We start from the raw sequence: 18,369 nt of genomic DNA on the forward strand, positions 1-18,369 counted from the left end.
CTTCTGATCTCCGAGTTTGGAGTGTTGCTTGCAGCTTAAAAGAATCCTTCAGGGAACAAGATTCTTAATTTCAGCCTCCGGCTCAGGATTACTGCAGCTACTCTGCCACTCCCCTATGTGGGAAGTCAAGAACAGGGAAGCTTTTGGGCTTGACATTTATTATGCGTTTTTCTTCCAAGGACCAGAGAGAAGATGATAAGAGATGTGCTGACATCAAGCAAAGAGTCTCCCTCCTAATAGGAAATAGTGGTGTGATGAAAATGTGCACAGTGGATTTCATCCAACTTTAAAGAATAAATGTATTTTATATACCATTATTGCGAGCCACTTCAAGTGTATGGCAGAATTAGCCATTTAATTAATAAAATAAACGCAATGTCTTTTCCTGTTACTGTGCAGTCTCACTAATAATACAGCACCTGTAATAAAAACTGGACAACGGCTTTAGTTTTGTTTTCTAAGTCAATACAATTTCTCAATTTATTTTTAAGAATTACTTCTAATATATCTTTTTCACAGAAGGAGAGTATAGGGAATGTTCTCATTCCATCTGTAAACACTGAAATACAGATCTGGGAAACAAGGGAAGAGACACAAAAAAGTGCATTTTACAAAATTATCAACTAAAATATATTTTACATGTATTACATTTCAATTTAAATTCTACTGACTGCATTTTCAGTTTCAAAAATATTTCCATATCTAATAGATTAAAAAGCATGAAATATTTTCATTGAAGATAAGACATTTCAAATCATTTACATGCTGTCTGCAAACAGCATAAAACAACTACACAAATCTTTAAAACAATATTCTTGGCCTGAAGTAGATTCTGACAATTATCAGAAGCAGGGAAGGTTTTGGGTTTCTGTTCTCCAGAAAAGGGGCTCCAACCCTATTTCAGAATTGGGTAGGTAACTATTTTTATTTCATTTTATTTGTTTTTAGACTACTGTTGCTTTCCTGCCTGGAGAAGCCAGAGAAAGGAGGAGGGAGGAAGTAGCAACAGAAATCAGGACTTTACGAACTTGCTCTGTTTCTGAAGCTAAATTTCATCTTCTTTCCATGAGGGCAGGAAGACTGCCCTAAATCTGGGTCTCAAGTCACCATGCTGAGGATTCCAGCCACCACACCATGAATTCTAAAATATCTTTTCGGGAAGAGGCTCTCTGGCACTAGTTTCTCTCCCATTTCTAGTTAAGAAAGAAAGAAAAGAATCCGAATCTGATTCGCATAGATCAGACTAGCCAACTCTTCATATACACTCCAACCCAGATCATTGAAGAACTGTCCCTTCATCTCTATCTTTCCCTCCTTGACTTGGCAAATGGAAGAACAGGCCATGGCTGCAGAGCATATAATACTGCCCCAACCCCTAATGCTTACCCCTTCTATCTAAACAGTTCCTCCTCAGGGGTTGCTTTCCCCTGCATGAAGAAAAGTTGTACGGAATCTTCAGTTGCATACCTGTGCTGCCACAAGATATGCTTTGTAGCCTAGATAGCCAAAATCCCTTCTATGTGCCCAAGCAGTGGTTTTGATCAAAGGAAGCCACTACTCGGACACTAGCAAGCTTGGAAAATTCATGCTCAGCCTTAGGGTGGAAGATTCCTCCTCCAAGCAGGAATATACCCATTCCGGATGGAATGCAATCATCACCTGATCTCTGCTATCCACCATTGGTTAGACTTTTTTTTCACAGTTTTCCCCCCATCATTTCCCTTCTTTGGTATGTAGAGCAAGTCTGCAGGTACCATTTGTGTCAAAGCACAAAAAGCTGAATATGGTAGGGCTACTTTCTCCAGAACAGATATAGAGCACTGGTGGCCAAACTCTTGCTTCTAGCCTGAGGGTCAGAAGATATAGTGCTAACTCTACTTGAAAAGATAACAATATTAAAGCCGTAGAAAGCTTTGATAATAACTGAACACTAATTAAATCTCCCTCACCCCTTACAAAAGGTGTGTGTGTGGGGGGGAAGCAACTACATAGGTCCCTAGTTCAGGTGAGCAACTCTGGCTGTCAGCAGGTACACGGACTAATACAGTGTTGATTCTCCTTTTCAAATTAGTGCAATCTACAAATGGAATCCCAGCTGGGTGTTGACTGATTGGGTGGACTCTTCTTATGCTGTCCTTTGGTTTGCTTTAGAATTAACTGAAACAGCTTGTGTTAAAGCTAAACTAAAGTATTCTAAGAGCTATACATGTAAGGCAAGAGGCAGAAATATCTTGTGAGAATCAAGAAGCAGTTTCTCAAAATGCAAACCTCTCATTGGCCAGTCCCTTTTGGAAGCCAGAGTCTTACCATCACGGCATGTTCATATGTCAGTGTTAAGATATTCGGGGGTGGATGGGAGAGAAGAGAGGTAGACAGGCCAAAAACAGACTCAGTTGGGTTACAATGCCTGTTTCAAAGACTGACACTCAAGCACTATGCACTATGCTAGCGTTTCTTAACTCTGGCTTCTAGCCCTCCCAAGTTAGATGAGTGTGCAATCCAGGTTCTATGAGGACTGTACATGGAGTAAAGAAATGGGATGTGGAAGGGAAAAAAATATATATAATTACCTCTGCCCAAAATAGGCAGGCCTCTCTAAGTTTGTGGAGAGAAGAGATCAGTATTGTAGCAGCTGTTATTTATGTCTCAAACTCTTGAGAACTTTTCAAGTGCCACCTTCTCACCCCACCATTGCTGTGCCCAATAAGCATGATCTTTAAGGCTGGGCCTGTTTCCCGATATCCTGATTTTTATGGCATTTATTCGGAAATAGGTCCTATAGATGTCAATGTAAGTTATGCTAAGCCAATGGCTTAGAGCTTCAATCTTAGAAGGATATGCAGCTTTTCATAATGGTGTGAGGTGATCTATTACATCTTTCCCACTTTCTGCTTTAAAGCAACGATTTGACAAATTGCAATGCACAATACTTGAGTGTAGTCCTTCTCAAGTAGTATGTATGCAGAATATGTGAAGGATTTTCAGTATATTGATGGCTCCCAAACAAGGTCTCATCTCCATTTTTAGTATTATACTAACAGAAGAATGTATGTCCTTCTTCTTTTTAGACGGACATGACACCAGGAACCTTCTTATAGTTTGATTCACTTCTACACTGAAGTTTTCCTTCAGTATGTTCTACTCATCCCCAACAAGATTGGCTCTAGAGTCAGTTTACTGGCTTTTATCCACTTTATCCTCCCTTCCCCCCTCCCTCCAGTATATGAAGCTCATTGTACAGATATATAGATATAGATTTACAGAAGCAAGCACCTATATCTATATACAGACACACATTTCTTTATAGATATATATTTCCACTTATGCTTTTTATATGAAGTGCTGTGCTTTGAAGATCTGCCTTAACAGGAAGTCTGCTCCCAGATGTAGAGGACTGAGTGCTTCGGGGTTGTTATGTAGTGCCTGTGGGCAGCACTCCGCCGAAGGAGGCCCCTACACGGACAAAGAGCTTAGCCTGCCTAATGGCCTGCTATCGTTGCTCACTTAACGCCACAGTGGTGTTACTGTGGATTCTTCAAGATGCGTCCATGCCTGAAATCATAGACGTGACGGCAGAGAAAAACCAACTCTGGATCAGTGTCCTCTGGCACCTTGCGATGGGCAGGGGTGGAATACTCTTCAGAAGGAGGAACCATCACCGTTTTCTTGCCTGGAATCCCTTCCACGCGACGCTTTGCCAAGGCACAAAATCTGCAAGACAGTCAGGTAAATGATGCTCATGCATTCTTGGTTCCTCTGACAGCAGTTGGCCATAATTCATTCACTCAGGGATTTATCAAATTTTACTTTTATTTAGTTAGTTAGTTTTTCCAATGCGAAGGCTCTGTTTTAGCCATTATGGTTGCCTAGTGGCAAGTTAGAGGCTGTGCTCTCTCTCACACATACATATGTGCACATAGTGAAAAATCCTTTCCCTGGCCCAAGCCAAAAACTATAGCTTCCCAAGCAAGCTATATGATGAAAAAGGGAGCCATCAGTCTTCCTTCCTCCTTCCTTCCTTTCACTTAGTGATAGACTTTCAAATCACTTGACAGTGGGATTTCAGCAATCTTTTGCTGTTTGCAATCAACCAGCTGATTGACGGGCTACTGGAGCCTTGGTGGGCCACCCAGAAGATTTCCAGGGACTATATATGGTCTACAAGCAACTGTACGATAACAATAGTAATAGCAGGGGTGAAATGCTACCGGTTCGGCTGGTTTGCCCGAACCAGTAGTAAAAAGTGCTGCCAGTTCACCCGAACTGGTAGTAAAAAAAATGCTCCCGGTTCAGGCGAATCGTAGTCAGCTGTGCGACAATCAGCTATGCCGCACGGTTTATATTCACTAGAAATAGGCACAGTTGATTGTTACACAGCTGCTTGTCGGAACTTTTAAAAAACCTTTTTCAGCGAGAAATGGTAGTAAAAAATGCTAAAAAACAGTAAAAGAAATTCCGACAATTGAATGGCTGATTGTCATCGGAACTTTTTTTTAAAAAAAAAGTTTTTCTTAGCATTTTGTTTACTAAAAGTTTTTTAAAAAGGTTCCGATGATCAGCTGTGGGGCAACCAGCTGTGGTGCGCAATTTATATTTGCTAGAAAGCAGGAAATCCTGCTTGCTAGCGAATCTAAATCGCACAACACAGCTGTTCACACACCCCTCACTGTTCTATTTACCTTTGCAGACTCAGAAAAGGCTTCTTAGTGCCTGTGATGTGCCTGCATGTGCGAAGTGAACTGATAGCTGACTTCAGAGCATTTCACCCCTTAGTAATAGCAACAGCACCTAGACTTATATACCCATCCATAGTGCTTAACAGCTCTCCCTGGGAAATTTACAGTGATAGCATGTTGCTCCAATAATCTGGATCCTCATTTTACTGACCTCGGAAGGATAGAAGGCTGAGTCAACCTTGGTTAGGATTGAACTCTTGGCAGTGGGCAGAGTTAAGCTGCAATACTGCATTCTAACAACTGTGTCACCATAGTGCCACAATCTTACAGTATTATAAATGACAAAGAAAACCAACAATAGATTACATTGCTCTTTTCCTTGTAGATTTGGAGCTGTGGGTTCCAGATCTACAAAAGTTGTCTCAAGATGTATTGGCAAAACATTTGAGGGGAAAAAAATGAGGAAAAATAACAGCACGGTCCCATTGTTCCTTCCTATGCATTCCTACTCCAAGATCAAAAGCGCAAACATGTTTATTAAGACATTTGGATCTGGTACGTTTTATTCATTCACTTATTTATCTCGTAGTTCCTGTACACTGTCAAATGACAGTGGATGGTGCATAACGAATACATAATATCAAAACTCATAAAAATACAGCAAAATCAATACATCCGGCTGAAAGGGCAAATAATTGGACTGGAAGGGTCAATTGTGCTTCTGTATGTTTTTTTTACTGCTATGCCTTCAGTAGGAACAGGCAATCTGGGACCTTCCATATATGCTGAACTACCAAATGTGCAACCCATGCTGAGGATGGTGCAAAACATAGATCAACCCTTTTAGTGATCTAAGTATGGCTATACTAGTAGGCACATTTAAAAAAAGTGTCTGGGGAGAAAAAGCCAAGGTGATTTCATTGGGATATCTGTAAAAATGCCACAATAGCTTGCTTAGAATGTGTCAGTCTATAGATCGTCTGCTGTCTGTTTGTGCCATTTTGACCCCGTAAATAAGAGGAAAATTCAATTTGTGTACTGAAACTATCTGTGATACCCCACAAACCACAAAGACAGAGAGACAGAGAGACAGAGGGAGGGAGGGCGGGAGGGAGGGAGGGAAGGAGCACCCTACCAGTGACAATAACCGTCTTCTGGAACTGTTCTGAGCACAGAGACCGTAAAACAAGCATAGAAAGAGCACCACCTACCTGCAGTACTCTGCAAAGGTCAAGAACATAGCACTTCTCCTCTATGCAGGCCACACTGTTCTCGTCCTGGTGTCGGGATGCAAAGATCTCATTCTGCAAGAAAGTGTACAGGGGAATCAGAGACTGCAAGAAAATTCTTCTATCGCATTCTTTTTGTCTGTGGTGTGAAAGTATATATAGTATTTTTACATGCTCTTCGGGTTACATCTTTAAGCCCAGTTCTACCAAGAAGTAGGTTGACTGTATGAGGAGACCAACATGTGATGATTTAAACATTAATGGTTCCATTTTCAAGTCATATAAAGCATTCAGAGTGCGGGTTTTTCGTTTACCTTCTGGAATATAATCTTCTGAGCCCATATACTGAGTGAGACAAACTTTTCATCGCCGAGATGCACACTTCAATCAAAGAATATATTTACTCTCTGAAGGCCCCAGGGATTAGGATACTAGTGTGGGATCTAAATCTAATTTTATTAACAGGGGTGGTTTAAAAGCAAAAAAGATACGTCAAGGCTACTGAAGGCAATATTAGTCTCTGCTTTTTTAAAATGAGATATTGCACTAAGTGTCCAACTAGCTGGCTTCTATGTTGTAACATAGCAATAACGAACCTATTTGTTTGTTTAGTAAATGCATATCCTGCTTTTACTTCAGGAGCTATAGGCGGCATCAAAGCATTCCTTCTTCTAATTTTCTTCTCACAAGAACTATCCTGAGGTAAGTTGATCTGAGAAATAACAATTGGCCCAAAGCTACCCAGTGAACTTTCACATCCAGGGTAGATTCGAACCCTGAACCTGGATCTGTCTGGTCCTATCCCAGCACTTAATAGCACATCAGGTTTTTGAAGTCTAAATGCATACATTAAGGGCTAATAATTTCCACCTCACCTTATTCCTTGGATGTAGGGAAAAAGAGGTGGATGTCAGTATTTATTCGCATTCATTTATGAGGGAGTTTACAATAACCTATCAATACATTAAGTTATAACTGTTATACCAGGCATTTCATGTGTGCATGAAAAAACAGCACTTCTTTGAGGGAGCCAAGGAAGAAATTTAATTGAAATAGATTACATATTAGTTTTTATATTTTATATGAAATGTAAAGTATCTAGCTAAAATGGAGGTCTGCCAAAATATGCACAGACATTTTACAGCCCTCAACTGCCTATTCATTTGCTTATATAATTTGACCAGAAGATGACTTCATTTTCAAGTAACTCTTAATTTTAATTTCTGGGATCAACCTGACAACACTTCAAATCAATTATGGCCTTTTCTTCAAAGTTCTCACTCCCTCAAAGCTCAATTTTAAACTAAGGCAACGACACTCATGTTTTTGCCGGGTTGGTCTAGAAATTTTGGATCTGGAGGCATCAAAGCTGGTTGCATCATCCTATCAGGTCATTGTAGATAAAATTACCTTTAATAATAGGAATAGCTAGTTGGGAGAGGGAAGAGATGAGAGAATGTTGCTACTGAAAAAAGCAATTTTTCCTACATCCAAAGTCTTAACAGAGAAAAAGAACATGTAGATGTTCTAAAATTACCACAATGATAGAGAACCTCTACATTTATTGTACTATCAAACACTAATCTGGGAAAATAGCATTGTAACAATATAGGTCTTAGCAAGGGAAAAAAATCCAGCCTTTAAAGATAACCTTGCAGTTTTGAAAGCGAACGCTTCCATAGCTTTCGTGTCTTAAAGTGAAGGAAAGCCAACTTTAAAATATGAACAAGAACTATTCTGTAACAAATTCAGAGATAAAAGGACACTTTCAGCATAATTTAGGATTGTTTATAAAATTATGAATGTTTGGGGTGAGGTAATGGAAAGTCTTTATATGCCTTGCCACTCAAATTACTTCTCAACTTATTCCAGAGGGCAGCTATGTTAGTTTGGTACAGCAGAAATACCCAAAGCAATAAATGTGTTAGCCTTTAATGCAGTGGTGAAATTCAATTTTTTTTTACTACCAGTTCTATGAGCGTGGCTTGGTGGGCATGGCAGGGGAAGGATATTGCAAAATCCCTATTCCCTCCCCATTCCTGGGGAAAGGATATTGGAAAATCTCCATTCCCACTCTACTCCAGGGGAAGGATACTGCAAAATCCCCATTCCCTCCCCACTCTGGGGCCAGCCAGAGGTGGTATTTGCCGGTTCTCTGAACTACTCAAAATTTCCACTACCAGTTCTTCAGAACCAGTCCGAACCTGCTGAATTTCACTTATGGAACAATGGAAATGTTCCCATGTCTAGAAACAAGTGGCCCAACTGTAAAATAAACACTAAGCATTTGTTAAAGCAGGAACATAAAATTATCCTCCTTTTCTTTGCAAATAAGTGGTTGAAGGAGGATTAGAAACATCAGCACCATCACATCAAGCAGCCTTTGCTGGCTCGTTTGTCCTGGATTTCCATTCCTGATCATCATGGCCAAATGCTCACCTGATGCATGCTAGAATTACGGCCTCCCTGAGTGTGCTCTGGTCTATAATACCACAGGAGGCTCATCATCAATTCCCCTAGAAAAAAATAAAGTAGTTTTTAAATACTCTTAACACACCAGCATAAAGTAGAACATAAAGACAGTCTGCTTACCTCTTATAATGCTCACTAATTCATTCATACATATAGGAAATGCCTCCGTGCATAACCAACACCAAAAGCTAGTGAGAGCTGCAGGGTTTTTCAGTGGGAAGTTCTTACCTATCTCAGTTTCCCCATTTTGAAGAACAAAATAGGAAAAAAGTGCAGGCTACTTGAGCAAAGGTGGTGTGTGGGTTGTATAAGCAAATATTATTCTCATACTTCCTTGTGCAACACAGATATGAGTAATTGAACAAAAGTTGGATCATTGCCCTCAATGAAGTTCCAATTCTGATATCAAGGTAATGACGTCTTAATGAAGGCCACACAGTCTACAACCTCCTGCTGGCTTTATATGAAATCTAACTCGCGAAGTTCATAGCATGAGAAAAAGGTTCAAAATAGATGCCCATTCCTCCCACCTCCACTGAAGGAACAAGCCCTTGAAGCTGCAAGTAGGATGGTGAGGGCAGTTTTTGCAAAACCACAGAAAATGAGAGAATAAGAAAGGTTCCAGAACACGACTTAATATACCATTGATTGGCTGGGAGGCAAAGGCTGTAGAAGAAGACTTGCTGGACCATGGGATAGCAAAGAGGCTTTCCCCCCTGATCAAATGTAGCGAGTTATAACTGTCACCTCATTTGGCAAATCGTTTGCACTGACACTGGGAAACTCTTCATGGGCTCCTCATATCACAATAGCAGTTGAGAGGAAGGATGAAAGGAAGCAGCACAACCAGCATAGTTGCCGAAGTCTGAATGATGTTTGCAAGCAAAGGGGTTGCTCAAAGGGATTGGTTTGCTTGGACAGCAAAGAAATTAGCTTGGGGGGGAGGAGGCTGATGTGAGTTTGCATATTTTTTTAACGAAATTCTTTGTTAATCAGAAACAGAATTGATCAATACTCAAGGAATGAGGAGGGCAAGCTGACGTAACTGATAACAACTTTAAAGTAAGAAGCTATAGAACAGTTGTTTGAGTTTTGCAATCCAACAGGAAAAGACAAGAGACAAATGATGAAATGGTGAGTTAACAGAGAAAGAGGCAATGAGATCATTGATAAAAGGAGAGAACACCAAGCAAGAAACGATCACTTCTACGGTTGCTAAATACATACGTACAAAATATAAGGAAAGTTTTGCTGACTTCACAAAAAAGTAGAATTTAAATATACGCTGTGATGAACACTGAAATGCTCCAATCGCCAAAATACAAGTGGAAAAAGAAGCCTCTTTATTAGTATAAGCACTCTTCGGTCAAGTTGTGAGACATAATCCTTGCTTGGAAAGAGAACTGCAAAAAACCCATGCTGTTATCTGAAGGGTTGTTGGGTTAATTCCCTTCCTTGTCCCGTGTTAGGAGAAACTATTTATTGTGGGACAGTTAGGGAATGTCTTGTGGATTAAACACTGATATCCTAGATTAGTTGCAACATGAATGAGGAGCGAGTTCCGCATTTTTGTTGATATACAAAAACAGCTGGTCCACCTGATTCCAAAACACAGGACTGAACTTGTACATTGTTGAAGAATGCCTAGAATTCTAGATGATTAACATAATAGAAACAAACAGGTGATACCCATATTCATTAATTAGGAAGCTTTTACAGTGGGTAATTCAACTATGATGGGAATGTCAGTTGGTGAATCCTCCAAGAAGATTCAACCCTACACAAGAATGAAGTGTAAGCTATACAGGTGACAAAGTCAGCTTTTCCGATGATGATTGTGGAGTTATAACTGAGAATAGTTAAATACAGAAAGCTTTATGGACTAAATCCTGAAATAGAAACTGCCATAATCCACTAGTCACTGTATTTATTGAGCCAGCTGGGGAATGCTTACAGCATTTTTTCCAGAGTAATCTGTCAGTGTGAATCTAGAATTGCCCCTATGAAGGGGAACAATATAGCAAAAATGCAACTAAGACATCTCAAAGCCTGAGAGATGGAGAAGATGAAGGATTCTATGGATCTGTTTTCAAGATGGATTAAAAAGTGCAACAAATGTCTCTGACAGGTATATTTGGATAATGAGAAGTCAGAGATGAGTAATCATGGTACACTTTAGAAACTAAAGAAAAGAACATCTACTAAACGGTATTTCCCGTGTTGTAACTTTTGTATGGAGAAACAGGCATGTTGTACACCAATTAATTACAAACCAATTTTAGTAAGGAAGGAGGTTTTGAAGATCATCATTTAGATTTTTCTATCTACGTTGAAGTGTTTTCAGTTTCTTAAATCCATCTCTTTATCATCTCTAAAGACATCATTGAATAAAAGATTTGAAGACTAGAATATATGTGGCTGGCTTTACTGCAAACTTCTGGAACCTTAACATGAAGAATAAGGGAGAATGACAACAAATCCTTGAAAAGTTGTGCTACATATTCAAATTATAATAAGAACACAGGAATCTGATGTAACAGCCTCTCCTTCAATACACTAGATTTAGTAAGCCTGAGATTTGAGAAGCATCTACAATAATAGAATTTGGCATCAAGTGTTAAAAGAGAAGATAGTATTAATACCCTTAAATTTCATGCATATTCTCAAGGTAATTGTAATTCAGGAAACAGATGCTATTGAGTCAGGAGATAAATGAAAGTGTGAAAATAGGTGGTCTGATTAAGTGGAAAAGCCGTCAAAGTGATAATCTTCAGAATTTGAGTGAACATATGCAGGCAAAGTTTGAAGGTATCAGTGGTGGGGTCCAATGGGGCAGATTGGTAGAATTAACATTGAAATCTGGTCCTTAAATGATACCACTGGTCACATGCATGGAAGATAACAATTCCAGGAAGAAAAATAGAAATGCATGTATACATTTCTAACAGGATATCTATATATAAATCCTTCATTAGAGGAGCCATAGTAGGAAGAGTTGAGGAAGTTCCTGGCAACTCTTAGTGAGAACAGGATGACCTGGATGGAGAAGAACATGCTTTCTTGGCAACTTGTCTGTTGAATCTCTGTGTTAGAAAATCATTCAAGTTCTATCAAAGCTGAAGGCAAGGAGATGGCTATGGCGAATGAATCCTCTCAAGTGATGCAGTTGAATGAGGCCCAAAACATATAGTATCAAAGAGGGACTTTGTACTGAAGACTTTTTTTAATCAGGAAGATCACCGGACAAATGACTGGCATGGGAAGTTCAGTAACTTGCTTGAAATAGTAAAAAAAAAAAAAAAAGGTATAAGACCAGCACACAGGTTGAGTCTGAAACCCATAAGAGTGGTTAGCACTGAAGATCAAATTGGAGCTATTGATTCTGAAATGACTGGCACAGTTTCCAATGTCATTATCTCTGAAGCCCAAACAGATATGAGAATGACCTTCTCCTGTAAACAGAGCCTGACACTTGAGCAAATTGTGTTTTCAAGCTTATTTAACAATCAAGTCAGCTTTCTATGACATGAGCCTCTCTTAGTCTTAGCACACAGAAAGAATGGTTGTTGGTGGGGAGCAATTTGCTAGCATCGTTTTTGAAGGGTGCCTTTGCCCCACATCTGCAGAGGACTCCTTCAAAACCTTACCTCAGTGAAAGATTCAGGGGAGCAAACAAAAATAGTAAAACAACATCTGAATCACTAAGCACATTTTTGAGAAGGGAAGAATCCAGATGATGCTAAAGTGCCAGAAGGAAACTAATGGAGAACATTCTCAGATGTGGACTGGATGTTAAGCTTCCAAAGAAACCATCTGCAGCTCTAGAAATTTCCATTACTGACTCTCTGAAGAGTCATCACCCAACGTGTGAGATGCACAAAGAAGAGAAATCATGCCACCTCAATCCATAGAAATGTCAGCTTGCTTTGCAATTGAAAGAGATGTTAATGTGAACTGAGTGCCCGTTGCAAACCTTCTAATTTTCTTTTTGCCCCTAGCTTTACTAGGCTTGTTTGCATTTTTAAAATATGTGGAAATAATGCTGAGAATCTGTAAACATCATGAACTGATTCAAATTCAGCACCACAAACTGCCTGCTTGTGTTGCATTTTAACAGTACACTCCCTTCTCCCACATCCTCAGTTATGGAGAGATGCAAGTATAGTCTAACATGGCTTCAATGAAGCATTTTGAAAATGGCCCATCTACTTTAATCAATAACATAAATTGATGGAGATCCCTAACCACTAACCAATGGGGAAAGAACAACCTATATCTCCCAAATAATTTTATTTCTTATTTCCAATTCTCTGGCAGCATGGCCTTTGTTTAGTACAACTGTATGGCAATCAAACAAACAGAAATCAAGTTATCTTCCATTTCACAGATGACAAACTATAGAACAGTGATAACCTTTTTGTCATTATGTGTTAAAAGCATGTGCATGGCGCCCCATGCAATACGTGCATGACCTCCATGCATCCCATGGGTGCATGTGCAAGAGACCCCCCCCACATGCGCCCAGTCCTCTCACCCCTTTTTGGCTTCCAGGTTGGTGCAGGCGCCTTTCTAGGCCCAAAATGGTGTGTGTGTGGGCCTCGCATAGCCCCACATCCCATTTTGACTTCCAGGTTGGTGCAGGCCTTTCAGCCAAAAATGGGGTGCGGGGAGGCCCCCAAATGCAATGTGAACACACAGCCCAGTGCATGCACCCCATCCCATGATGAATGCACCTGTGCGTCCCCCGCATGCAGCACCCCCCATGCATGTGTGGCAGAGACCCAAAGATCAGCTGGCTAGTGGGAGGCTTGTGCTCAGGTGCGATGAATCTGGGCTGAGGCAATGGCTGGCGTGCCTGCAAAGAGATGGCTCTGTGTGCTACCTATAGAGAATATTAGCCTAATTAGAGGTTCAAGACATTGTGGCTGTGGAAATATTTTGTGGGAGTTGATATTAACTTGGCAAAATCAAGTTTACAGTTTCCAGGGTGTACATCTCCAATTATTAGAACCAATATCTAAAGTTTCTTAGGAAATAATGTTTAAAAGCTTCAGAAAGATTCCACTTTGGAGTATTTTGGAGGGGTTGGGGGGGGGTGATGTATGGGTGACTACTGACCAATTGGAGTAGGCAGTTTTGTCCATACAAAATCTAATTCATGGACAGAGTAGATTACTCTTGCCTTCATTTCAGAGCAGAAGCCTCTAAATGCCTTTAATTTTAGTAGTAAGGCACCTATTTGCCAATTTTAAAAAAGAGCTGCACTGATTTTGCCAAGTTGACATCAGGAGCAGCAGCTCCCACAAAATATTTCCACAGCAGGAATGTCTTGAAACTCTAATCAGGCTAACATCCTCCGTAGTCTGTCATCTGGGAAACAGAAGATAACTTGATTTCTTTTTGCTTGATTGCCATACAGTAGTACTAAACAAAGGCCATGCTGCCATAGAAATGAAATAATAAAGATAATTTGGAGATATACGCTGTTCCTTTCCCTTGGGCTAAAGATTAAGGATCACCATCAATTATATTGTCCCAAAGATGCTTTTTAAAAAGCAAGTGGACCAGTTTTTCCTTAAAGACATTTTACTTCTCATCCAAGAAGCTTTTTCAATTCAGTCAGCCAGAACTGAAGAGGCTTCTCAGATGAGAAGTAAAACATCATCAAAGGAAAAAAAAAAAAACAAAGTCCAAGTTGCCTTTTGAAAACGCACCTTTGGGACAATCATGACCTGGTGGCTGAGAAAGTCTACAGGCATCAATTGTCTTACTAAAGTGATGATGTAAATGAAAGAAAGCTCCACAGGTTACCAACTGGGACTTCCAGGTTAATTTAATTCCTATCTTGGATCTTCCTGACCTGACCCAAGCTTGCAAGTATTACCATCATGTGTACAGATAGATTGTCTGAATCATTTATATGCCTTTTACATTTCTGTCACACTGGGCATTTGGTAGACAGTTACACAGGGAATGATATGCAGAACAATTGTCAGGCACCCCACCCCCACCCCTACCCACTCCCAATTCCACAAATCTTTTGTAAGCAAATACATTATTATTATACAGTTAACATTCATCAGACAATTGGTCATTAAGTTTTGTGCTCAATACCTGTTTTGGGGTCTTCCCACAGGGCAGATATCTTAGCCACATAAGGCATTGATTTCTTCCGTGGCCCTGATTTCAAAAGGACTGTATCCCGAACCCGAATGATTTCTCCATCTCTTTCCACGGCCTGGTAGCTCTTACGAACAGCTGGTTCTGGCTCATTCTACAATATTGACAAGAGAGAGAGCCAAGAAAAGGAGTGAGTCTGCAAAAACAATACTGAGAAACAGACACCAGCAGCCTCCACTAATCCACCTATGCCAAGTAGACAGCTTCCTGCCAAAAAAGGGTTGTCTTTATTGCTAAAGAGCCCGTGAGAAGACGGATCATACAAACAGCAGGATGCTTCTCTCTCTTCCCAGTGGGTTAATTTCAGAAGCAAAACATGCTGCTCAAATGAAAGGTACGATTACTAAAGCCGAGAAGAAGAAATATTCAAGTCACTTCACTTAGGTCAGATTCATTTTAAAGACCAAGTCCGGACAAAACGGGAGTTTTTTCATCCCTGACTCCGTGGGAGACTAGGGCTAATACCCCATTAATCCATGTCTAGTGTTGTGTGACCACTGATACTAAACTGCTTTTGGTTGCAAAGAGTTAAATGATTGAAGGACCACGCCTGCTACTGCTGGTTTCCAAGGTATGCATTGAAAATATGTTTTGCCATGTGAGAATGGCTGCCAGATATTTGTTCTGCTACAACCAGTGGTTAAGGTACAAGGATAGAAACCAGGGACTTTTGAGTTCTAATTCCACCGTGGGCACAAAGCCAGCTGGGTGACTTTGGGTGAAGTCACTTTCTCTCAGCCTTAAGGAAGGAGGCTAAATCACTTCTGAAAAATCTTGCCAAGAAAATGCAGGGACTGGTCCAGGCAGTCTCCAAGAATTGAGCAGAAGTGGGGGGAAATAAATAAAAAATAGTCTGCTATAAAGCACTGTAACCAACATCTATGTGTGGACATATGTGGATAATCCTACATGATGAAATCCTTTTTGTGCTATTATATTTCTTTGCCCACACACATAATAAAGATCTATACAAAATTGTGTGTTATAGTTAGAAGTTTCAAAATGGAAAAGTTGATACCGACTCTAGCTACAGTATGCACTTAAATGCACCCTTTTATATAGATTTGTCCATAGATAACAGTTCTCCCCTCTCCCTGCTATTGTACATTTCTAATATGTGCCATGTGTTACCAGAAAAGTATGTTACACCATATTCCTGCACTTTTAGAATTCCTCTGAAAATAAGTTTTTAGAATGTTTACATAGTGTGGTCACAAATAAATGGAATTGCCGAAAGAAATCTGTGAGAAATAAGTTACCAATCTTGATATTCAAAGTAATAAGAGATGGAATAAAATGATGCTCAAAGAAAAAAAAATCAAATTTGGGGGGGTGGGGGGGTGTCACTCTCAAACTGGTTGAAAATAACCCGGTAAGACTTTTGTCTTAAGATTTAGGTCAATGACATTTTTTTTTCAAAATCACTCCCATACAGTTTCCGGACAGGCACTGGTATGAAAACACTGGTGTGAGATGCGTATCCCCCCCCCCCCCACCACCACTGAAGTTCCAACAACCATGCCATTTCTGCCCCATGATTAAGTATGAATCCTGATGGAAAGATTTCATGTAGGAATTTCTTGTTGCTAATTTCCCGCCACGTTTGAAGAAGGAAAGAGATTAGAAACTAGGAAAGAATTGTCCAAATGGGAGACAGCGTATTAACACCCTTTTTCAAAAAGGCAGGTGGCATTATGTCTGCCCCAAGATGATCTCTTGGAGCTAGCTGCTTACGTCTCCCCATGCTACCCAAACAAGCTAGAAAGGACATGGAGGAGGCAGATTTAGTATTTCAGAGGATTCAATCTATTTCCTTGATTGGACTCCACAAGATCAAATGTATTCTAAGTAGCAACGCCAAGCCTAACTCTCTGAAATGGACTCTCCCCATTCGGCATCCAAACCACGGCAGACAGAGGTTACTTTACCTGCAAGGAAATTCTCTAATTTATGCGGTGTGTCTGCAGGGAGTTTGTTCTACTCATCCTTTCCTAAAGATTCTGGGTCACTCTGAATCAATGGACACAATAACTGCAGATGAGAACTTTGTCGTTTGTATTGCCACTGAAGGGGTCTCAAAACATGAGCTCTTACCAAAGTTTGGTTGTGGTTTCTGGTTTTTGGCCACAATCAAACATTTTTTCCAGTCATTTCATTTCACTTCACTCAATTCTTCAGAAAACCAAAAAACTGCCTGGGACAGTAACTGGACAAATGTTCCATGGGGATAGCCTCATGTACTACTCTGGCTAGATCTGTGCATTTATCTACTATGTCATGAATGGGTATAGTCCTTATTCTGCACAGATCTAGCATTTACTGATAGAAGTTGGATACCAAGTTGGCCAAGAAGCCAGACATATATCTGCAGGATTATAATTTGTAAAATGTGGCCATGAGTGCCGAATGCAAATATAAACGAGAAAATCTGAACTGAGAAAAGATGGCAAGGGCTGAGTTTCAGAAGAAAGAAGCACAAGTAGAAAGCACATTAAGTACAAGTAGTCTTCCACCTACATCTGAAACAACAAATGGGCCTTGGAGTTCTGGCTTTCCCAGCAACGCCATGGTCATGCGACTGAGATTTGGTCACTTGGCAACCGATTTGCACTTACAATCAGTTGCAGAACCTCATGATCACCATTTGTAACCTCCCTTGCTGCTTCCCAAGAAAGGCAATGCGGATTCCAGCTGGAAAGGTTGTTGGCCTCTGGAGTGGGCTGTCTCCCACACCCACACAACCTCCCCCCCGCCAGCCCCAGTGCATTGACATTTATTTATTTATTCAATGTATTTATTTGCTCCCCATCTCGTATTGAAATGTCTTTGGATGGCTTACAGTACTAAAACATTAAAATCCTGACAGATAAATATTTCTAAAACAATAAAAATGGAAATCATAGCCAAAATAAAATTAAAAGATGGAGAGCGAAGGAACAGGATACCCAGTGGCAGGTGTGTGTGTCTGTGTGTGTGTAGGACTCTTAATCTATTAACAACCTCCAGTGTGATACCCCCACTTTGGGGCTCCAAGCCATCTGGTAGAGTCAGGTCTTCAGGTTCTTGCAGGTGGTCAGAAGGGTGAGAATTGATCTCACCTCAGGAGTAAGATGTTCCAAAGGGCAGGAGCCATGGCAGAGAAGGCCCAGCTCTCCTGGATGCTTGAATTCCTTGACTAAGGGGTCCGCAACATGCCTCCTCTGCTAACACAGGTGGGCAGGTCAGTCCCAGGGGGTGAGACGGTTATGCGGACCATAACTGCCTAATGACTATGGGAATTAGTTAATGATTGCAACCAGGACTGCAGGGAATGTCATTGCCACATAATGTGGTTGCACTTTACAATCACATTGCTTAACAATGGAAATTTCAGTCCTAATTGTTGTCGAGAGTCAAGGACTACCTCTACGTGATTTTATAGAATACCTTGTTCTGTAGGGCAGGGATTCACAATCCCCGCTCATGGACCAGCACTGGGCCGTGGCATGCCAGAAGTTGGGGTCGTGCAACAAGTGAAGCCCCATCTGTAGGATGCTGACGGTGTGCGAAACCACGTCCCCTCCAATCAATGGAAATACCCTCTCCATGGAACCGGTCCCTGTTGCCTAAAAGGTTGAGGGGGGGGGGGGCTGCTGCTGCAGGGTTTTACAGTAGAGAAGCACTTGCCTCCAATTGCAGATTACAGAACTCCATTAAAGTCCATCAAATGATCAATTATTTAGGGGATTGCAACTAATTGTCTCATAAGCCATTTTGAAGTGTTTACAGAATTGAATATACAGTAACTCCAATGTCACACTTGGTGGCAAAAT

At 40.6% G+C, this 18,369-nt stretch overlaps 1 protein-coding gene across 1 annotated transcript in view; it reads right to left on the minus strand.

Annotated features, from left to right (window-relative positions):
• Window positions 1-443: 443 nt before the first annotated feature.
• The window catches only part of BAHD1 (bromo adjacent homology domain containing 1), a 78,712-nt gene continuing 60,786 nt past the window's right edge, over window positions 444-18,369 (minus strand). Inside the window, 5 exon segments of the mRNA XM_032229652.1 lie at window positions 444-3,711; window positions 5,888-5,910; window positions 5,912-5,980; window positions 8,345-8,421; window positions 14,492-14,651. Of these exon segments, the coding sequence (XP_032085543.1) occupies window positions 3,522-3,711; window positions 5,888-5,910; window positions 5,912-5,980; window positions 8,345-8,421; window positions 14,492-14,651 (519 nt within the window). The 3' untranslated portion in view covers window positions 444-3,521.

This window comes from Thamnophis elegans, chromosome 1, assembly GCF_009769535.1.
Source record: "Thamnophis elegans isolate rThaEle1 chromosome 1, rThaEle1.pri, whole genome shotgun sequence".
Classification (NCBI taxonomy): domain Eukaryota; kingdom Metazoa; phylum Chordata; class Lepidosauria; order Squamata; family Colubridae; genus Thamnophis; species Thamnophis elegans.